Below are 24,431 nucleotides of genomic sequence, written 5' to 3'. Positions count from 1 at the left end.
CTGTACAGATGATGATCTTCTGGGGAAGAACAAGCAATGTGAATTCCAGACCACAAACCCAGTGCAGCACTAAAATAAGAAATCAAATTTTTCAAGGCAGACTGATGAAGATGGAATATTTCAGAGCACTTATGGGAGAAGGGGGATGGGGAAGGTTAGTTGCAAAATCTAATTTCAGACATTGATATTAGGGACTCTCAGGCACACCTCCCCTTTCTCATTTTTTATACAAAGGGTACAGGAGCACTAAATGGTGCCAAAGACAGTCTTGCTAAACAGGAAATGCTACTTATGTTAACCACAGCAAACACTGCCCTTTTTCATATTTAATATTGATCTGTATTAGCTATACTATGTTATTTTATATTATCTGTATTTTGTCAACAAAAGTAACACAATACCTAGAAGATTTCTAAAAGTAATTGGCATTCATAATCATATTAAGACAAAGAAAACCCAGATAAAGATTACATATATGCACCAAAATGTATGCACAGGGTAGAGAAGACAGTTTATCTACAAAAGAAATCTGGTTTTTTACTTTGTTTTTCTTTGCTAATCTTGCTTAGCTATAAAGCAAGATAAATGCCAGTGCTGGTGAATGCCTTCTTTTCTCATGAAAGTCACTTGGCTCACTTGAAGGCATGCATCAACTTTAAATTTCCGCATTTCTTAATTAAAAATTAATCATTATAAAGGTGATAAACTGAAATTATAGATATTAAAAAGTAGTAGTTTACAACGTGAGTCAAGTTCCTTACAGATTCACAAACAAACACACAGATCCTCTATAAATAATTGCATAAAACTCAATATGCAAAATCAAATTCTTCACAATAATCACAGCCATTTTGAAAAACTACAGTATAGAGAGGTTTACTTTTTTAAAAAGTATTAACTAAAGTATTAACTAAAAAAACCTTTTTCACCCTATCTCCTTATAAAGGCTGATCCTGGCATCATTTGTTAAATCTAAGTTTACAAGTCCAGTAATCATATTCTTGTTTTTTTAGTTTTCAGACCTTTGCTCCATAAGCAAAAATTCACGTCCTTTTAGGTATAGCACAGCCTCATGGGAGTAGAATCACAGAATGATAGAATAGTTAGGGTTGGAAAGGACCTTAAGATCACCAAGCTCCAACCCCCTGCCATGGGCAGGGACACCTCACACTAAACCATATCACCCAAGGCTTTGTCCAACCTGGTCTTAAACACTGCCAGGGATGGAGCATTCACAGCTTCCCTGGGCAACCCATTCCAGTGGCTCACCACCCTTAAAGAACTTCTTCCTTATATCCAATCTAAACTTCCCCCATTTAAGTTTTAACCCATTACCCCTTGTCACTACAGTCTCAAATGAAGAGTCCCTCCCCAGCATCCCTATAGGCCCCCTTCAGATACTGGAAGGCTGCTATGAGGTCTCCACGCAGCCTTCTCTTCTCCAGGCTGAAGAAGAGAGTAGTACAAGACAAACCAAATCCAACCCTTATTAGAGGTAATTTGTATTAAAAAAAGTATGTACACTGGGGTTTTCTTCCCATATTTAAAAGCTGTCTGGTTTTACATACACGCGCTGGCCCTAACTTTAAGCTAGCTCCTTCGTGGAACAAGGTGACTTTCTGGTCCTGTCCTATAACTTTTCTTTTCACTGTTACAAGAGGTTCTGCTCCTCCAACTTCTTCCAGCATTAGTCTCCTGCATTAAGCTCCATGTGATCCTCTTACCTAGAAAACACTACAGTTCCCTGAAGAAAACATCTAGCCGTACCCCACCACTATGTGGAACACTAATGGAGAAGACCTTGAACACCAGTGCTCAAAGCCTTTCTCAGATGTTCAGTTTTGAGGGGCAGCACAAAGTAGTTGCTGCTTGTCTAAGCTGAGGCAGCTGCCTTGGTAAAACTGTCTCCATGTAGAAATTTTAAAGTAAAAGAGCATGTGTATAAATAGCTTTACTGCTTCACAAAACAACTGTTGCTCAAGAAGTTACTTGGAAAATTTACCACATGTGGAAGAATGGAAGAATGGGTACAGAAATCAGTGGGCACCAGAACTTCCTGCCTCAAGATTCCTTAGTAAGTGATCCCATAAAAACAAAAATAACTTCTAACATGAACTTCCTGGATTGCCCTATGAGTAATGATTCTTATTAAAGTTATAAACCTCTGAAAACAGACATTAATAATGGAATCTTAAGCACATGGTGAATCTCATGGTAAATCTCATTGCTAGGCAACAGGAAAAATACTCTTAATGGAGCAATTAAATTATAACGCTTTATTTAATTTATGGCATTGAAACCATCTTATTTCATATATTTTGTTCAAATTCATGCATTGAAAAAGAAAAAAAAAGAAATGAGGTGTCTTTATCAAATTAACTGTGCTCCATTATAATGCTTTTAAATCTAGCACAGAAAAATGGAGAAGCTACACCATCCCAGCACCAGTGGAGAGGATGTGCTGCTGCTGTGCACTGCAGGAGGAGGACACGCTTTGTCACAGAAGTTCAGAAAAGGCAACAGCGCAGATGCCTCCAGACACCTCTCTGTGTTATGTAACTGCTGTGGCACTGAACTGGTGAGAATCAGTTAGCAAAAGTAGATTGGAAAACCACTCCTTATTAGAACCAACCTTGCTTTTCATTTTGGTTGGAGTCAGTTATCCTCACAATTTCACCCTCTTTCTTTTCATTTGTAATTCAAGGTGAGATTGGAGAGCTGCACCACCATGACATAGCTATAATTGCTGAAAAGACGTGAACTAGTGATTTTGCCCAGTAGTGAGCAGTGTCCTCAAGATATAGATTTGCTCAGCCAGCTCTGCACCTCATATGATTTCTCTCTGTAGACTTCCTCTTACTCTCTTCTGTTCTGCAAGAAGATGATGATGAACACTATGGAGTTCAGCTGCTTTTCACTAACACAGAAGCAGTATGACAGTCTTTTATTAAACAAGTTACTGAATGTAATTGGAAGGTATATTGATTTGTTGTAGAAAGGTACACACTTAATGAGAGAAGAAATTCTAGGTCTGTGACAAAATTTCAGCAAAGGATTAAAAAAAAAGAGGGGAAAGACATTTTTAATTAAATTCTGAACTGGAACATACAATCAGAGGAGTGGCTTTCTGAAACCTACTATTGACATCCATTCAACAGTATTAGAATGGGACTTATAATCAGGCAGTGATATAAAACACCAATTTGAATGCAAATCCTGTTTATATGCAACAATTTACCAAATCAGAACCGCTAGTCCTCATGTTCTCTATCAGTTCTGAGAAGTGTGCCTGTATGCAAATGTGGATGCATACAAGTAAATGAGCTCCGATTAACAGCACATTACAGTAAATGAGTTCCCTTTGCAAGCAATAAGTGGACAGTGGCTACAAAAGCCTGGCTTATAGCATCTGAAATCTGTCAGCACCTTTGCATGTACAAAAGTGTTAATATCTTTGCCCCTCTAACATATACAGTGTGTACAACATTTTAAACCATGGAAATGTAATTGCACTTTCCTTAAGTATAGCATTCATCTTTTTTAAAAAAGGTTTAACTTGACATTTATTGTTAAGCAATGTAATTAAGTGCCATGTGCTTCTGTGTATTTTCCCTTGTTCAGAAACACCACAAATGCTTCCATGTAAATTAAGCAATCACTCTGTTTATGTGACAATTCATAATCAAAATACCAGATATCCATTGAGTAAGGGTTCCAAATAGCAAGTTAAACCTGAAGCAGAGTATAGAGGTACAGAGGGCATTTCTATTGACAAATGAAGCCTGAATATCCACTGTACATGAGGCAGAAATGACAGAATATTAGCACAGAAGAGGGATTTCTACTTGTGGTTTTGAAGTAATCCTGGTGTTTGGTAAATAACAGAAGACATTATTTATTTGTTCTTATTAAGAGGAATACACGCAGAGTTTCAATCAAGCAGCACTGCAGGTGCAGACTTGGCAGCAGTCAGCCAGATTCTGAACACCAGTATCAGGAAAGTACCAAGAGCTACATTGCAGGCAGCTTAAGGCCTACTCCTGCCAGATCCCAGCTCCTCCTAACTACTTTGTTGTGTATACAAATGATTTAATACAGATCTGCAAACAGCAGAACAAAATAAAGGTAAGAAATGCTGTTGTTAATGAATATGTATAGAACTGTTTACATACATTTATATGTTAGTAGAAGACAAATATTTTAAAATATTTCCTCGAAAAATTACTAAAGATTCTGCTTAAGCATACATAGATATCAGGAGCAAATAAGTAGTTTCATGATGTAAGAAAACAGATAATTTAGGAACAGCATAATGAAGTATGGCATTTTAATTTAAAAATATTTTCAGTTATTTCCACAAATATTTTATATAGAAGACATTCCCCAGACATAAACGAGAAGATTTCCATTCCCTACAAAACTTTCTCTCTGGTAATGAAATAGATACACTACAGCATGATATTCCACAGTGCTTAATACAACTCTTCTTTCTGAATACAGCCTAATACAACGCTTTCAGAACAAGGACATCTGCCCCTTTGACTTGTTCTCTGATGCTTAAGCAATCTCACAGCCTTGCATCTAAACATGAAAAACAGATGCACTGCAATGGTTCAAATTCCCTTGAAGGTATTTCTGAGAAGCTTGATCTGCCAAGTTCAGAGAGAAACTGAGGTGAAGAACAGTTTGCTCCAAAGGTTTCCATAAAGAGAAGGGAATTTTCCTGTTTTTTCTCAATATAGGTTAAAAGTAGCTTTTAGAAATAACTGCCTAGGAAGAAAGCCAGGGTCCTGTTCAATTAAACAACCAGAAACAGAAACTGGACTTCTACTCCTCCCTGACGGCTTTTAATAGTATGAAGAACTTAAAGCAAATGCAGTAGCCTGAAGTTTCCATTACCTTAATTTATATAACCTGCAAAACTACACAACTCCCAGAAGACAACAATAAAGAGGTTATTCTCTATGGGGCATTCCAGGAGATGGAGGAAAGGCACTCAACACTGGGCTCCTACTCACCTTCAGAAAGCTCATTCAATGTTATGTCATCCCAAAGAGAAGATGGCATATGGCTGTGCAGCAGCCTGGCATGTCTGCAAGAGTCAGAGGACAGTCTCTGGGAATGACTGAAAAGGAATAGTTCTGCGCAATTCCCCACACAAGTGCTGAAGACCGTATCAGAGCTATTGCATATAAAAGACTTCCACTACATTCAAGTTGTTACTACAAGGAGCTTTGATGAGCTGAGATTCCCATTTCTCAGGGTTTCAAAATAGTTATTCTTTAAAAGATGACAGTTGGAGAAGCAAACTTCTATTACGCAGTCAGTCTTGAGACTGATCTTTGATTTGCTGCCTTCTATCCTTGACCCACAAACAGTCTGCACTACATATTTGTAGAAATATTTCTTCAGAAATACACCTTTTTTTTTCTTGTTCTATGATACAGAGCTGTCTATAGTTCATCTGACATCTGGAAAACAAATATGAAATGAGGTAAGTTCCCACCCCTATGTCTTTCAGCAATAAAATTAAGCACAAAAGTAAAATAATATAAAGGTAAACAAATCAGAGGAAAGTAGGCTAGCATCAGATTAGCTAATTCAACTAATCACCAGGGTGATGCAGCTATGTTAAGCACATCATCTAAACTGTAAATTCTCTTTGAGCTCTCCCTACTACTGCACAGAAGGGCAAAACCACTGTTTAGCTATCAAACCCAACAACACATTTTTAAGGAAGTAGTATCAGGACCCAATTTATATGTGCTGTCTGATTCAGATTTTTCCCACAATAACAGAAAGAAATATTACAAATGTTGACAACAAATATCAAAAGGGAGAAGCTTATTAAGCCCACTCACTGCATTTTTAGACTGTATTTCTGTAATGCTGTTAAAATGTGAATGCTTAAGCTATACAATTGAAAGCAATGTTCCTATTTCTCTTCACAAGTTATTTAACTTCCTTAAGCATCAGTTCATATTCCAGTATAATAAGAAAATAAGTAAATTCCTTATTGGGGTACAAACAGACTAATATAGGCATCATTTATGCCCATCATAGACACACTGATTTTAAATTAGTGCTTAAACTTAGATTAAAAAGGTCAGAAAATTATTTCTTCAGTATAATGTACAACGCTTTTCTGTACACAAAAGGGAACTTCTAGAGGCCAGTCTAGGGTCTTCAGTAAAAGGATTACAGAAGAAAATAACATGATAGATGTTATTCAAGCCACTTAAAATGCTGCTGAAGAAAACCCTCAATATTACCATAAATCATGCAGTATAAAAACTGGAATAGAATCAATTAGATGGAGACCACTGAATAGAGGCCAAAAGACAGTAAATCTCAATATAGGGCTTGGGTTTTCGCCTGGTGAGATGTTATCAGATCTCAAAGTAGCCTTGAGGTGAAACATTAATAAAACGTTATTTTACTTTTTTTAAAATAACCTGGTTTTCACACATACGGACAAAAACATATCCTTACAAGCTTTCCATACTTAAAATTCAAAAGCATATCCTCCCCAGCCACTGAACTGAAAATAGTCTACCCTTGCTAATGAAACCCGAATTGGAGAGTCTGCTTGAATTACTCTGGAGCACAACAATCAATATTCACAACAAGAAGCCATAATAAAGCTGCACAAAATACAGAACCTTTCAATTCCACAGGACAATTCAAGAGGATGAGAGAGTGTGAAAAAAGAACCTAAGAGAGAGTATGTGCTACAGCCAGCAGAGCAGATCACTGATTTGCTGCGATTCTTGACCATGAGACTATGACTGTGAAGCTAGCATACCTTCTCTGGTAAAAGAACTGCCTTTAGGTCACAAAGGAGTAACGTACAAAGAGTCCTTACAAAGAGTGGAACACAGAAAGAGCATTAAAGACACAGACAAGATGTGAAAATGAAAATAAATACAATTTTAAAATTGCACACATTTTGCAGCTGCATACACAAAATTCCCATGATTTAAAGATGTGCTGAATATCTTATTCCTAAAGTAGAGCATTTACTATGAATGAGACAACCGATAATCTCTGTAAGCATCACATACAGATGGCCAAAATAATTGCTGTGCCCACAGAACCAGGCTTTTGCATTCACCAGTGCCCTCAGTTATGAATCTGCAATAATACGTTAAAAGTGCTACCTGTATTTTAACCCTATGTAAATAATTTGCTGAAGGTGCTAATACTATGTGTTTCAGGGACATTCAGCGATTGCTGCCAAGAAAGGGACAGTCTTCATATTTTCATTTGCTTCCTAGATTTTTATTTAGCTCCAGTTCTTACTTAAAGGTTTTTTTTCAGGGAAAAAAAAAACAAACCAAACCCAATTGTTTACATCTACCACCCACTTTAGATGCACAATAGAAGAAGAATCTTCTGATGGAGGAAAATACTGTTAAGAGGAGACACATGTACTGCAACTTCATAAATAGTACGGAAAAGTGGGAGCTTTTCTTGGGGGGAAGGGGGGAGGAAAAAGTCACATAAATCTCTGGTACCTTAAGCACAATTACTTTATGTTTGTGTCAATCACTCGGTATGTGAGAAATAATCACTTTCTACAAAGAATACAGATACAAAAGCTGCTGCTATTCTTGGATATCTGCAGTTATTTTCTGTGAGGAAAAGAGATATGGAAGGATGGTATGAGTAGATGATCAGTCTGTCAGCTTCCAGAACACAACCTGGATTATTTAAAAGAACAAACTCTGTGCAATCAGTTTAAACATATGTTAATTCAATATTAAGTTTTAAAAGCTGTTTATATAGTTATATTCCTAGTATATTTACTAAAGTACAATTAGTGTGCAATGCTAAATAATAATACCAGTGTTCAGGGGTAGGGAAATTCCACTTTGGTTTTGGTCAAAAAGATGAAAAAGAAATGGTGAGAAATGAAGGAAAATACAAAAAAGAAAAACAAAACAAAACCAAACAAAAAAACAAACCTAAAAAAGCAGCTTTGCAGAGCTCCACCTACACATTCAGAAGAAACCCTAAAAATTCTCCCAAAGACCTTGTTTGGACCAGAAGCCCACTTAGGATCCGTTAATTACACACATATTTGTGAGAAAGGAGCAAGTCTTACAGGCCAAATCTAACAGGCATGCTCTAACTGCACCTACCAGTAATAACACTGAATCCAACAGAAAGCTGAGCACTTGCAGCCGTTAAATAAAATTAAAAGCCTGGGGTTTTACTGACAAAGCTGCAGCTGCTTAATATCATAAATAGACATACAAGTGAAAATCTATGAATTGGAAGATATGTGTTTCAATTTCTCAGCCAGGTGGTATTTAACTGGGCCACTGTATAACGAAGAATGCAAAAGCCATAGAAGCAACTAGGACCCTACATAAACCCAGTAGCCGGAGGATTTACCTGGAAGGATGAAACTTCAGATTAACGGAATTTCCTGCATAGCACTGCTCATGCACCACCTTCAGATGTCCAGTTGTGGCCCCAGGAATCTTGCATGCCTTGCTGTAGAGCAGGTGGTTTTAACTGCTGTATATGATTTCACAGTACTCTCCTGGTTAGCAGGAAATACAGCTTAAATCCCAAACCAAGTTTGCAGCTCCCAAATCCTGACTGAATGGCTATGGAAACTTGCCAGGTTGTTATTATAAACACAGAATAAACCTGTCAAGTTAAACCAAAGAAAGGTCTTGGCACCTAACGAAGAGACTAGACTTTGGTTCTAAATCTCTGCTACACAGAGCTGTCCAATACAGGCTACAGTTAGGTGCTGAAATACAGGACAAAGAGTGAGACATATCCCATAGGCTTTTCCGAAGCGCCCTCTTGCTCAACATCTTTGGTATTGTTCATTTCCAGCCAGTGAACCTACCAACTTTGATTTACAACATTAATTTCCACTTAATCCACACCAAGCTCTAAACTTCCAAACTCAAAGACACTGCAGCTATCCTGCTATGGCACCACCGAAGAGTCCAAATTACCTGAAGTAACCTCCCAGTACCACTGGGAATGACAAGCAATGTATTCCTCTGTTTCAGGTATGCAGTGGCTTTAGCCTAGGCTTTAGTTTAACTAACCTTTTTAGTTTAACTAACCCTTTTAGTTTAATCCCCTTCCTGCCTGCAGGCAGGCAGGGTACCTACCTCTTAGGCATTGCCACGTTCAGGACAGCAACACCCATGGCCCTTTTTGCATCTAACATACAGCAGTAGAAAGAAAGAACAGATGCCCTTATTAGCAAAGAAGAACAGAGAAAGTAGGACACTGGCATTAGATGACTACTAGTTTTTGGAAGCTTCATTTGGGAAAGAGAACAAATAGTGCCACCTTCTTTTCCTAGTTCGTCTACCACTGGTATTCCTGTTTAGCAACCACTTCAGAACATGCTTAAATCACCACCTCTTTCCAAGAATAAAGCTGGATGCCATTTAGATACAAACTTCTGAACTTTGCTGCTGAGAAACCTTAAACCTCACAACAGTTTCCTTTAAAAGCTCAAGGGAAAGTGAAAAAAAAAATCGTGTTCTGGCCCCAGCGAAGCCATTTTGAAACACCACAAGCTCTCTTCTGTTTCTTCCTGTCTAGTCAACAAACTCAACAAAACAGTTGCATGTTTTGCCTTTGTTTTGTTTTATGCAAAGGAGGGCAGATACATGCATACCTGTGTGATCTGTGTGAGAGATGAGACTACTGAAAGCAGAGCAAAGAAAACACTCTCACAGCCTGTTCCCACAGCAGCAGTAGCTGCACAGTCATAACCATGACAGCTGAGGAACCAGGCCAAGAAATGTTTGCTGTAAATACATTCTCACTATGTGCTAGGTTTGCCTTTTTTTTTCCTGCCTTTTTTTTAATCCTCAAAGACAGCTGAAGTACATTTACCGCAAATGCTGCCAGTTCAGCAGTAACTTGTTGGCTAATGTTTTTGTTTTCTTCTGGCTTTTCTAACACTTCTTCTGTGATTGTCAATTGCTTTCAGAGACTATAATCCCTTTTCATATCAGCTGCTAATGTGAGCCAATAAAGCAACAGGGATCCATATAGATTCTGCTTCCTTCATTAAAGGAATAAAGGCAACAGAACAGGTTTTGTAGCTTCATTTGGAAACAAAAAGAAAGAAGCAAGCCTATATTCATTCAGTCATACCCATCCCAAAACATACAGGAACAGTCAAGTTGATAGGTGATAGCACAAACACCCTAACTCCAGTTAAACTGGGGGGCAGAGGGGTGGAAGCAAGGAGCTTTCCATCATCTCCCAAGGAGCTTTCTGTCACTGGCTGCAGTGCATCTCTGGATCTATGTTACTCTTCTCATGTCCAGGAAGTGCAATACGTACATACTGATTGGGACTGGTTAAGGCAGTTCTCTCTGGACAGACAGGTGGTTATTAGCATTTGAGTAAATTAGTGATGACTATACAAATTCCTCTAACAGGCTTTTCTAAACATCAACATCACAACTCAAGCATCACAGAGAAATTAGTCAAGATTTCCATTTATTTCAGCAGGTTCTGGATGAGAAGAAACTAGTTTATTTGTTCTTTAGTCTTAGCAAAATAAATGAAACAAAAGAAAATCAGTATAGTCAATTTTTAAACTAAATTCTTTTGTAAGGTACAAGTGGGTCATCTGTTTAGCTTGCCCTTGAAACAAGTTTCCTTAATTTCTGCAATGCAGGATGCCAATTGACCTTCCTTGCTTTAAATGAAAGCTTATTAAAGATTTAAGGAAAAAAATCTCACAAGCATTCATAGTTATTATTTACTCTCTGCCAGCTGAAGATGCAGTCTTAGTAGCAAACCAAAGTGCAGTCTTAGCACTGCAGTTTGACCACTACTTATGTTGTTCCTTTTTCTGAAACCATCTCAACAGCATTCTCTATTTCTAAATAGAAAAAATACATAACCTCAATGACTTTATGTGTACAGATGAAATGTCTGGATTTTTTCATTTCTGTACTTTGGATCACAAAAATTAGAACAGAAAAGCATCCCAACTCCCTAAAGCTGCAACTGCTCTTACTGTTCTGAAGAACAGTGATGGTTCAACCTCCCCACTCCCAACTGTAAAGTAGCAGATGTTAGCCTGAACTAACAATTTCTATGCCCATCTCAGGCTAAGATAACTCAAAACAGGAAAATAAATAAAATAAATATATTTTTAATTGCTGAAAATTTGGCAGATATTTCATTGTAGCGACACCTAGTAAGACTACTGTATTTTAGAATTATGCACTGCAAAGTATAAACACATCTTTGTAGTTCATAATATAAGCACAGCTTTGTTTAGCTCTGTGAAACATAAACTGTAAATATCCTGCTACAGACTATCTGCCTCAATTCCCCAATTACTTGCAGATAAATACATGAATATTGTGAAACACAAGTCAATTTCGAAATTAGCAAAAATTCTCAAATGGATTATGCTGCCAAAATATAAAATACAGAAAGAGGAAAACACTACTAATCTGATTTTAGTTTATACACTTCAAGTACATCTACTCTGTTAATAAACAGATGAGTGTGCACAGACTCTTTAACATGTTTTAAAGGGCAAAAGATGATAACGTTTGAAAAAAAAAACCAAAATAAAAATACTAAGAGCTATTCATGTTTGCTACAATTTCCCACTGTAGGATCTCACTCCTCTCCTGTCTTGAAAATTTACTGCCATAATGCAAGTTAAATGCCTTCAATGGTAATCTCTTGATAGAGTGCCCTTCCTCAACCAAAAAGTGTTAAAAATAAATTCCAGACTCAAAAATAGTAATAATTAAAAAAAAAATCATCTGGCTTCATTGCAGTGCTTTTTCTTAACTTGCTCTAACAATAATAATAATTTTCATCATTGACTCACTATTCAGGGGATCCTTTCAGTTCATTCAAAATATAGCTGCACAAAAATCAGAGCCATCAACTTGTTATGGTTGTCTTCCTCCTCACCTAGTACATGTCAATCTCTGTTAAATCCCATTTCACTACTCCTTCTCATCCACCAACACACTCTCTCACTGATTTTATACTGATAAGACACAGTTTTTTGTCCACACTAATAATAATTTAATCCTTGAGCAAGCCCCCAATGACATTTACCATGTAAGTGATGAAACACAGCAAAACTGGAACTTCACATGAATTTGCTCAAGTCCTGGATCCAAAGGATAAGAAGTTTTCACTACCCTTAAAATCCAAGGCTTGCACCTATTCTCCCATGACAGTGCCAAAGTGTATGAAGGTAAATAGTACTATTGGGAATGACAAGCGATGTATTCCCACCATCCCAGGTACGCCTAGGCTTTAGCTTGACTTTCCATTCCTGCATGCAGGGCACCTACCTCTTAGGAACTGCAGTGTTCAGCACAGAAATACCCATGACTCTTTTTGCATGTAACCTACAGCAACTAGAAAGAAACAACAGACTCCTTTGTTAGTGGGGAAAAAGAGAGAAAAAACAAACACAGAAGAGCGGCATTGAAATTAAGTACCACCAGTACTGTTGCTTAGGTAACACTTCAAAACATGTTAGCCTTCAAATCCATGTGTCCAGAGTCTGTTCCTGAACTCATCCCTGCCTGCCTTTCTTCCAAAAAATCTGGACATATAAGATTCATTCTACACTTGTAATATCCTACTTGAAGATGACACCAAGCTGTGTGGTTCAGTTGATACCCTGGAGGGAAGGAATGCCATCCACAGGGACCTTGACACGCTTGTGAGGTGGGCTGATGCCAGACTTATGAAGCTTAACCATGACAAGCGCAAGGTCCTACACCTGGGTCAGAGCAATCCCAGGCACAGCTACAGGTTGGGCAGAGAATAGATTCAGAGCAGCCCTGCGGAGAACAACTTGGGGGTGTTGATCAACGAGAAACTTAACATGAGCCGGCTTCAGTGTGCGCTCGCAGCCCAGAAAGCCAACCGTATCCTGGGCTGCATCAAAAGGAGCGTGACCAGCAGGTCAAAGGAGGTGATCCTGCCCCTTTACTCTGCTCTTGTGAGACCTCACCTGGAGTATTGTGTGCAGTTCTGGTGTCCTCAACATAAAAAGGACGTGGAACTGTTGGAACAAGTCCAGAGAAGGGCCACGAGGGTGATCAGAAGACTGGAGCACCTCCAGTGCTGGAGTATGAAGACAGGCTGAGGAAGTTGGGGCTGTTCAGCCTGGAGAAGAGAAGGCTGCGTGGAGACCTCATAGCAGCCTTCCAGTATCTGAAGGGGGCCTATAGGGATGCTGGGGATGCACTCTTCATTAGGGACTGTAGTGACAGGACAAAGGGTAATGGGTTCAAACTTAAACAGGGGAAGTTTAGATTGGATATAAGGAGGAAGTTCTTTCCTGTGAGGGTGGTGAGGCACTGGAATGGTTGCTTCACAATGGAAGTTGTGAATGTTACATCGCTGGTGGTGTTCAAGGCCAGGTTGGACAGAGCCTTGGGTGACATGATTTAGTGTGAGGTGTCCTTGCCCATGGCAGGGGGTTGGAACTAGATGATCTTAAGGTCCTTTCCAACCTTAACTATTCTATGATTCTATGCCTTTTGCTGCCATTTTTGAATTTTTCTTTGTCCAATGTGGACTGTAAAATACTCACGGCTAACACTAATAGCAGGGTTTAAAAAAAAAAAAAAATCAACCTATGTCTCTCCATGCATTACAGAGGAGGGCCAGATGTCTCAGACTGTTTCACAAAGGTCTGCATCCTAGGCAGCAAACTGTTAAAGCTAAAGCAAAAATTGCTGTGAGCCTCCAGCACAATCTTCTTAGTGGCACTGCTACTCAATTCTAAGATGCCTGAGAGCACATTAATGCATACAAGACTAGAATCCCCATATTTTAAACCTCTTCTAGATCAAGGTATTTCACTCAAAACAAGAGGAAAAATGTATTTATTGTTTTTTATTTCATAGTTCATTCCAGAGATAAGGGTTATTTGGCTTTGACTTTTATGTCTAAAAAAACAGCATCTAAACAGCTAAACAGGGATCTAAACAGCATCTTTAAAGTCTAAAGAGACGCACCAAATAACTGGAAATGCTACTGAGAAAAGGATGCTCTCGGTCATTATGCTGAAACTTTCTCATCTGATTGCAAGGCATAATTGTATATTCATTTGAGCAAGAGAGATGAGCTAGCACGACTGTCCAGCTGAATGATTAGGGCACTCAGAGAGACACCTGTATTTCAGCGTAGGTTTTGACTGAATGCTCTAACCAGTGATCTCTGAAAGGCAGAACCGTTTTCTTCTCTTTGAGCTGTAGGTTTTAATGGAGTTATACACCAACATTCAAATAGGCAGCGGAATGGCAATTTTATAATTAATCCCACATTCACAGAATAACTTAGGTTTGAAGGAACCCAAAGAGGTTGTCTGTCCATCTTGCTGCTTTGAGAGCAGGCTACTCAAAGTCTTGCCCAGCTGAATTCTGAGTATCTTCCAAAAGAGAGATTCTAGAATCTCTGCGCAACCTGTTCTGATGTGCGACTGTTTTCACTGTAATGAAACAACCAACCAACTGCACATTCAAGAAGCATCTACCTTCATCTTCTCTGTACCTACCCATTAGGTAGTCAAAGACAGCAGTTATCTCCCTTTAACATTCTACCAAAATACATTATGCTTAATAGGAAAAAAAAAAATACAATAAATTTTTTTCATGAAGATTAAAAAGTTATCAAAGATGTTTATATTTACCTGGAAGTTGGAAATACTAGTCTTTGTATTTTTGTTCATCAAGTGGTAACTCACTACAGTGCTAGACACTGAATAAACACAGAATGAAATTGCCAGAGTCCCAAAAATGTAAGGCAAAAGACAGTATGAGCGCACAAACAGAAGCTGAAGGACAACCATACTAATCAATCAGGCAGATGGCTCAGCAGGTAGTACCTAACTACCTTACTGACAATGTTCTTGTCATGTATTGCTTCCAAATCAAATGCTCATCGTTCCTTCTAACTTGTAATGTTTTCCCCTAGTTTCTCCATTGTTCTGTTTGTAAGAAATCTATTTATACACAGAGGCAAACAAGACAGTACAAAAACTGTGAAAAATTATATGCTGAAGAATTTGTGAGATTTAACACAGCATGTTATAAACACACATGATAAATGACGTTGGACTGATGTCTATAGAAACCATATAGAGAACATTCTGCTGCATAGAACATGCACAGTAAACAGTCAATGGTGGCATGGTAGCTATTCTACCAGGTATAAACACATTTGCTCTCAGTACCTTATGTATTTTTCTTGTCTCCCCAAGTGCAGCATTAGTATACACCTAAAATAAACCACATTTAAAGAAAAATTGTCCCTAAATCCACATATGCCACCTCTCCAATTAAAATGCTGGAAAGGAGAACACCGATAACCACATAAACACTCTTCAAACAGTAGCAACTACACAAAATAATTTACTAACTAATGTATGTCAAACAAAAATAATAATGAACAGCTATAACCTCCTCAATAGAGATGGGCCACTTCAGGGAATGATCAAAAATCTACAACAATATAGCTTCCATAGTCTTTCTCCTCTAAGAATTAAATACTACTACTGTTTCCAAGTTAATCTAATCCCAAACCTTTAAACATTAATTTTTATTGTTCAATTCACTCCACTGTTGCTTTTATGGCAACTTTTTAACAGAGGCTCTTGAAATATCCCAGACCTCACAAGCTGCAGTCTGTTCAGTATTTCAAAGAAAATTTATCTGTCTGCATCTTTCCTGTTCCCAATAACATATGAAACTCTACAACTACTTTCATATGATAACTAAACATCAGAGAATTACATTAAAAAAAAGGTTTGAGGCATACATACACATTCACACATACACAATCTACTACATAAATACTACCACCATTACCTCTGGCAAGTGCTAGTTTCAAAACAATTGTTCTCTTGGTAGAGGACAGCTTCAGAAGCAAAGTAGCATACAGAATCTCCATCTCTAGCTACACTTTCAAAATTACATACAAGTGTAACAATCACATAAATTGAGTTAAAAGTCTTTTTAAAGGACAAGACTGGATCTTCAGACTACAGTCTTACTCAGCTTTGGATTGAGCTAAGAAAATAACATTCATCATTCTTCTGCTGAATGTACGGTTTTCAACATGAATCTACAGGAGATAAAGTCTGTCCACGCTTCAAAGTGCAAGGCCTCATTTTCTTCTGCACATGTGCAACTGCTCTGCATTGAAAGGTTTATGAAATTTACTTTCTAACTTCCCTGTATTCTTTCCTTTCTAATTATACCCCTCCAAGTGAAACTTTGTTTCAATTTTCTTTCAATACATTTAAAAAGTGGTGCTACAAGCAGCAGCAAGAAAGAGATGGAGGAACTGCCATTAGAGAATAAGAAGAGTATTTTAGGGACTCACTAGAATTGAGCCACTCCAGGAAAAGCTTCGTCATCTTTCTAGAAAAATGTGTTCATCCTTGTCAGGTACATCTAAGGAACCTTTAGAGGTCACAATACACTTAATAGCACTGAGGCTCTACTTTATAGCCTTACTATACCAGGGATGCTGCCAATGCACAAAATGTTCTTGATGCCCTAGAGAAGCATGGTAAGGAAGAAATACAAGAGTCTTTCCATGTAAGATCTGACTAGCCTAGAAAAACATAGGTTGAAATGTCACAGTCGGTGTAAGAAATCCTGTTAAGGACTTTAATAAACCAGAGATCCCTGCCTTGAAAAGAGCAGATTTTTGGGCTAGTTCCAAGAAGACTGTTTGCACTTAACAGAACTGCTGACACCTAGAATCCATGCGTAGGTAATGCTTGCTTCTAATAATGATACAACTTTATCTACTGATGTGACAAAGATACATGGAGAATACTACAGCTGAAATATGCACTTGTATTTTGCCTGGTTTTTTTTTAATAGAAAATCTGACTTGTCCACTGCATACTGATTTTTTTTTCCTTCTCTGCTGGTATTTCAACTTAACACACACACAGAAGACAGCATTCAAGATCAGAAACCAACACTTACTATCCTTTGTATTACAAGTTTTACTGATTACTGCCTAAACAAGAAACCCCCTCCATCTGCATTATAAAGTGCCTCATCCCCTACCTCAACCTTTTGGCGAAACAACTGCCACAGTATACTCCAGGATGCAAAGCAGCCAGTCACACTGCTCCTGGATCAGTTCAGGTTTGTGGCTGCACTCTTCTAATTGCTCCTTTACCACTGAACTGTCAAGATGTCCTCAGACAGAAATGAGAATGGTGCTAGAAAACTTACCATACAGGCTGTATGGAACAGTAGCAATGACCATTTAAAATCCTTGTTGCAAAAGCAGTTTAAACCAGCAAATTATTTTGCTTGTCTTTTTTTTTATAAATTATTTTCATATTTCTAAGGTTCTTCACTGCTTGCTTGATACTTCTCTCAACAGAGCTTTTCAGATAAATTGCTGTTCAAGTACAGGTTTTAGGTAACTCTCAAAAAAGTTGTATCTTTACTATGCTTAGCCTAAAGGCTTGTCAGAAGTCACTCCCACAACAAATACATCAAGATGAAGCATTTTGAGGTAGCTTGTTTACTCGGAACCGAGTACCATAGCAGTGAGTCAAGACACACACAGGGTAAAGGAACAAGTGCTAAATGGGACTATACAAGAGTAGGAAGCTTCTGAAGTGTTTGTTAAGTGAAAACTGAATAGAAAAAGCCTAGTGCAACAGATGACACTGGAGAACTATCAAAACTTCCTTACCTGGGCTTTAACAATATCTTCAAAGAAAAGAACTACCTTTTAAAAAACTCAAGTAAACAAAAATATACTCTCTACTATCCCATCTACATGCAAGCAATATTCAAAGGAAGTGTTAGCAGAGGTAAAAAAATTTTTACATTAAGATAAATGTGGCAAATGGGAAGAGTTAAAACCCAGATAAGAGAAAAAGATGACCCTGAAGTGTAAACAGGCCTACACAACATCTAAGTATGTGAACAAAGAAGTCACCTCACAGGCACAACAAAAATTTGGATAATTTCAAGGCTTGTAAAAGAGATATATGTAACTGAGTTATGAATATGTTTGTATAGAATCAAATGTTCCACTACTGCTTTTAATTTACTTTCACTACAGGTGAAAAATCATTCCCTTATATATTCTTGTCCTTCCAATATCTATCATCATCCCCTTCCTTCTTTTCTATACAGTAAAGCTTTCAATAAAAGTAGGACACATTATAGAATTAATACACTATGTATTTGCATCTATATACTGATTTGATAAAACATACACCAATATATATGTAAAACAGTATACTGAACTGCTAACTCTATCTTGTATTATAAGTTACATTTCCTTTTTTAAGGAAAAGGTCATGTTCCAGAAAACTGTCTGTTGGGGTTTGGGTAGCTGCTGTACTTGTCGCTGGGGCTGGCGTAGCTGCTGTGCTTGGAGCTGGAGTAGCTGCGCTGTCTGTTGCAATCAATGTTTGAGAAGCTACTGTACTTGGTGAGGCTGGTGCAGCTGCTGTGCTTGGAGCTGGGGTAGCTGCGCTGTCTGTTGCTTTGCCCTCAGATCCGCCGACATTCTTTTCCTTTTGAAGGTGCTGGATAGTGTTGAACAAGACCCTGTAAGCATAGGCCAAGCCCCAGCACGTTGCCATGATTTGTCCATCTCTGGTATGGCCAGAATGACCACACACCTCATTTAAGTGTTTTACTAATTCTTCTGGATTTTGCAGTTGTTCGGTGGTGAAATTCCAAAGTACTGGAGGGGCCCACTGACCTAGATACTTGCCCATACTATCCCACACACCCTGCCACTCATGGCTGTCCAGCCTCAGGGAAAATCTCTTGGACCTCCTACATCGTCGTCTAACCCTAGACAAGGCCCAAACCCAACCTGGAATTAAAAGGTGGTGTTTTATCTAAAAAGTAATGTAACCTGGCCATATGCAAGTAGAAGTGAAAAGAGACAAGTATGAGGCTGGACTCTGTACTGAGCTGAAAAGACATTCATCCACCAAAGAAGTAAAACCAGAGAAGGACAAATATAGACCTATCACAAATAGAGAGGTCACATGCAGTAGGTATTTAGGAAAGCACATAACATATATATTTAACAAAAGTATTTTCCAAAGTAAGAATTCCAGAAATTTAAATAAGTTGCAAGTGAAAGAGAAGCAAAAACTCATACAGGCACAGACTGATGAGAAGTAAACAATGAGCTAACAAGTCCTCATTAATGAATTTGGAAACTAGGCCCTTCAATGCTTTATTGGAGTATCTGAAGCATGATAAAACTCTGGAAAACAGATTTGTTCATACAGAAAAAAAAAAAAAAGCATACAAACAAGCATCACAGAGTGAATGCATAGTCTCGATGCAATTAAAACAAACTAAAACCCCTCTACTAACACCACTGTAAATACTACCAGTGTTTTTCATGCAAAAGTCTGGGAACCTCTGTGTTTTCTATCTGTCTGACTTTATTATTTTGAGAACTTAGTATTTTCTCAGCTTGTCTGAATGCACACAAACTCCAGACACTTATACTATATATCTAGATTAGGGAGCTAACATAGGTGGTTTACAGGTAGCTATAGAGGTAAAGCAGCTATTTCTTAAGAACAGGCATTTAGGAAGTTAAATACAAACAGAAGTACGCTTGCAAGCAACCTTATGCTCTCAAACAAAAGGTAATAATAGCCAAGACCAACCAGAGCAGAGAAAGAAAACAAGGAAATATTTCAAAGCCCCCAACAGATGACAAAATAATTTCTAACATAAAATGGAATTATAGTATCTTCAAAAACATTGCTGCATGCTGCAGTCCTCTCTTGTTTAGGTGTCCAAGGCTATTAGGCTATCGGTTCTTCAGTTAACTTCTTCTTAAGACTGATGAATAACTATGTCAAAAGGGAGATTAGCACATGGTAGTCTGGAAACCACCTGCACATTACATAGAACCTGCTGGTTATCCCTGTGATCTGTGAGCTTCCTTCTTCAAAGGATGAGATGGAAAAATCTTTTTCCAGCAGAGATTTAAAACTACCCTGGTCATCATTCAGAAGCAAAATACTCGTAGGGAGAAAAGAATTTAGCTGTAAAGCCCTCCTCTTTCAGAATTCAGGTTCCACTGTCAGGGAAATAACTGATGCCCCAAGCATTAATGGACTCTGTCTCATTCCTACAGCATGATCAGCCAGCATGTAACTTGCTTCATTGGTTGCTAGGGAGCAATGAGCTCATTACATGGCATCATCCACACCCTCCACAAGGATGCTGGCACATGCTTCCCATCTGGGGATACTAATGATTGAAGCAACAGCAGTGGAGGTGCCTGCCAGTCTTCAGTCTCCCAGGGTGGAGTATGCCAATACAGCAGGTGCTAACTTTAGCTGTACCTTCGAGGTTTTAGGCTCAAGTCCTTGTAAGCCTGGCCAAGGCAATGCAACACACACAGAGAATAAACACCCTTCCACAGCTACTAGCATGGATACCCCTTATTTTTAAAATAAAGACAAATCTAGACAAAGATATTCCTCCTGAAATTTTGGAAACAGGTGGCTTTTCTGACTAGGGCAATGAGCACACTATTCTAAAACCTGTGTTAGAGAATTCAGTAAAAATGGAAAAAGGTTGGGGAGTTAAAAAAAAAAAAAAGTATCTTCTTTTTTGCTGTCATTAAGGGAGTACAAGATTTGGAGGCATTTACAGAAGACATACAGAAACCCAGTGATCTCCAAGCTGTATACATTAAATCCCTGGAATAGATGTTAAGCTGTGAACAATCTGGGTCACTTCAAAGTCTAAACACACAACCCTAATGCGTTTTTTCAGTTGTTTGTCTCATTAGCACTTCACAGATCTATTCACAATAAAAAAGGGGGGGGAAGGGGTGAAGAATCTGTCAAGAAATAAAAAAGCCACCCCGCTTCCATATGCCAGGAAATTTATTAACTAACAATCTATCTGCATTACACAGAGATGGTAACTAATGATTTTCATGTACCTGTCATATGCCACACACCATCCAAGAATTCTTAGCACTGGTGAATTAACAAGCACATAAGGGAATACAGCTGTAATGATGCATAGATACCTATACATTCAAATCCTCAGGCAACCTTTTTTTTTTAACAATTGCATAAAGAAACATAAAAAGGAATAAGAAGGCAGGCAAATTGGGATGCTTCACTCATGAAATGCATGGAACAACAGTTCTGTTTGAAGGAGATAACGCAAATGCAAAAAATTTCAACTTTTCCTCTTACCTGAAGCTAAGATTAAATTCTTCAGAGTTTAAGATGACCAAGATACAAAAATGCTCACTGCTAATATATTAAATAATGCCATTGACACTCATATATCAGTTAAATGCATCTTAAAATAAACAATTTGAAACACCAGTATGTACTCTAAGTCCTTACCTGTCTCAACAATTTTTCAACAGCTGACATTACCATGAGCCCCCTCCACACAACAGGGGCAGTCTCTTCTATCAAGAAGCCCATAGACATGCTGAAACAACAAAGCAAAAACTTAAGCTTTCCAGCACACCACCACCAAGTACATCTGTAAAGAAGCTTGATTTAAATTAAAACATATGCTCACCATGCGATTCCATAGTTCTTAAGGGGCCTCATTAGATTTTCTAAAACAGAAGCAAACAAAGTTTTTTGGGCGTGGGAGTTGCTTTTGGGTTTTTGTTCTTTTTCTTTTTTTCTTTTAAGGCCAGTTTTTCCTCTCGGTTAAAAGCATTCATCTATTTTTCCCCCCTCATCCCTTCAATACATGCATACATTTATCTATTCTATCCAAGAACATGGCCCCACTTTTTCTCTGTTTTTACTGACACCACTCATCTTTTGCCAGAATAACACTGCATTTGCCCATAATACTATATCACTTTGTGCTGTCACTGTCGAAACCAACCTCATTTATTTGTATGAAATCCCCATGCTGTGACGCATAAATTCCCTATTAGGCAGCCTTCTACTTCTGCAACACTTCACTAAATGCTGAGTCATTTATATCAGAACAATATCAAAATCCTGTAACATGATGGGATTTTAACTTCTTTTTAAGATGTTATTCACTAATCTCATGAATCAAAGGATTTTCCCATTAACACACCAGTGTTTTAGGGAATTATTCTCCTGGTATTCAGTCTGCTTGGAACCCCAGAGTAGAGGTCCCAAATAAAGCCACCATAAAATACATGCTGTCAACAGCTCTGGGTAAGAAGTCCTGGATGTCTTCAGACTGGCACAAGTCTGCAGGACTTCCAAATTTTCTGTAGGAACAAAAGATGCATATTTAAGCATTACAGAGGTAATGGCCTTGTCGTGCTCCATATTCCTATGTCTTCCAGTGTCAAGAAAACAAAGGGGGGAGAAATATGGCCGTTGTTCGGCTGGCAAAGGGGCAGGCAAGCAGAAAGTGAACAAACATGAGCGCATTCAATACAAAAACCTCTCAAAAGCCAAGAACTCAGGATGGAGTCTCTGCCATCCAAATCCATACCTTACCTCAAAATGGCACATGGGCACACACACAAAAGAACAAGAGGAATTTTACTTGATCCAGTTGGTTTATTTAGAAGCATGCACAGACAAGAACCAGCATAAAACTGAAAGACTACTTTAAGCAATAAAAAATATATTACAATACATATTTTGACAGAAGCCTTTGATGGACCCAAAGTAAAATATATATGGATAGTAAAATAAAAACAATGTGAATATAATGCAGGCCACTCAAATCTGAACTACAAATTCAAGCAAAATAACACCAAAGAGCACGCAAATTAAAGAGCTAAACTCTACAGATAAAAGCTTTCAAGCAATCAAGTAAGCAGACATTCAAGCCGTGCAATTTTGTAGAAATATGGATGAAAATAAATGGAATGTTTTGGTTTACAAATCAAAAAGAGTAAAATAGGAAGCTAAACAAATCACTTGTATGACTGCTGCACTCAGGAATGAAAATGGAACTGCCACTGGAAAAAGAGATGGGCTTGGACTGTTGTACTGCACCAGTGTTAACACAACTTTTCTCTACTTGCTCAGCTCCCCAGTGTTTAGTCATGGCTTATTCTGGTGTCACTATACTGTCTAACCTCATTTCTAGGAATGTGTCTTACTTCTCCCTCCTGCAGTAAGATACCTTTGTTATGAAGAGCCTGATGACATTTGAACTTCAGCCTAGAGCCATCTCTAGCACTGCTCTGCTGTCCTTGCAAAGAGTGCATATACTGCCATAAGTTACAATACTAAGATTTGAGAAAAATGACTACATATTTACCTACGAGAAGGTTTTGAAAACAGGGATAAAAAAGGTCCTGCAACAACATACGCAACTGCAGGTTCAAGGACTGCTGCATTCTTGCAGTGAAATAGGAAAGATTTTAAGAAATAACAAAACAAACGGGAGGCCAATCCTTGACCACTCAGCACATGAGGACCAGGAACCAGAGGGTAGGAAGTATGGAAAATATGTATTCATTCTAAGAAAGTTCACCGAAATGCTAACTTCTCAGTTCAGTCCAAGTTCTCTACAGTACATTAGTCAAATATCTAGAGGCTAACATCTCAACAGCCACTGCCTGCATGAATGGTTTCCTGTGTAGAGAGCTTAGGCAGACATACTAATCTCACAGAACAGACACACCTTCAGAAATCACCCTCTCCTTCACCTCAATGGGTAAAACAAAAAAGTTGCTGTGAATACACAAATAGTGACCTACAGAATAACCAAGGGGGTCCCTGCTGTTGAAACATGTGCGCTGTTTATTTCTCAACGGCAGAGTTTAATTTAATGAAATTAATGAAAACTGGATCTTACTGTCTTTGGTTAATAAAAAGGACTATGAACTGCTCTGAGCAGTTTAACCAAATTTATACAATGCACAAGAACAATTCGCAACCTGCTGTATATTATGGCTATAATATTCTGCATAGTTTCAAAGCAATACAAAATTCTGCAGAGCACCCCACTGTTTGCCTACTGCTAAAAAGCATTCTTAAGACTATCTCAAATTTAAAGTGCTTCAGTGAGCTCTGGTAATCACCCTTGTCTCATCAAAAGCAACAGGCATTCCTCCTTCGGCCTGGGTCTCGTGAAGATTTTCTAAAACGTAACGTATAAAGATTTAGCTTAATGAGATCTCAGCAACATCTCTAATTCCCATTGTTTCCAGAGTAAATACTTCCTCCTCTGTTATCAGATGCCTGCCATAAACCTCCAAAAATACAAAATATAACAAAACACATTTCTTAAAATCACGTCATATAGCAGTACTATGCCACCTACGCCAAGAGATCAATATTCTTGTTTACAACTTTTCAGTAAGCTTGGTGGCCCTAAATAAAAGGGTGCCGTGATTCCTCTAAACATACAAAATCAGATCAATAAAATTGATAGAGCACCAATGAAATATGCTTTTTCTGGTAGAAT

General features: G+C 38.2%; 1 protein-coding gene across 1 annotated transcript in view; it reads right to left on the bottom strand.

Annotated features, from left to right (window-relative positions):
• Positions 1–24,431, bottom strand: part of NUBPL (NUBP iron-sulfur cluster assembly factor, mitochondrial) — an 85,849-nt gene that overhangs the window by 33,532 nt on the left and 27,886 nt on the right. Inside the window, exons 5-6 of the mRNA XM_061463482.1 lie at positions 21,588–21,627; positions 21,404–21,494 (exon numbers count right to left, since the gene is read on the bottom strand). Coding sequence (XP_061319466.1) covers positions 21,404–21,494; positions 21,588–21,627 — 131 coding nt within the window. The remainder of the gene's footprint in view (positions 1–21,403; positions 21,495–21,587; positions 21,628–24,431) is intronic.

Source organism: Pezoporus flaviventris, unplaced genomic scaffold (assembly GCF_033815535.1).
Source record: "Pezoporus flaviventris isolate CSIRO_AGI_PZ_B2104156 unplaced genomic scaffold, CSIRO_AGI_Pfla_v1 ptg000036l, whole genome shotgun sequence".
NCBI lineage: Eukaryota > Metazoa > Chordata > Aves > Psittaciformes > Psittacidae > Pezoporus > Pezoporus flaviventris.
This window is presented reverse-complemented; position numbering and strand designations above follow the sequence as displayed.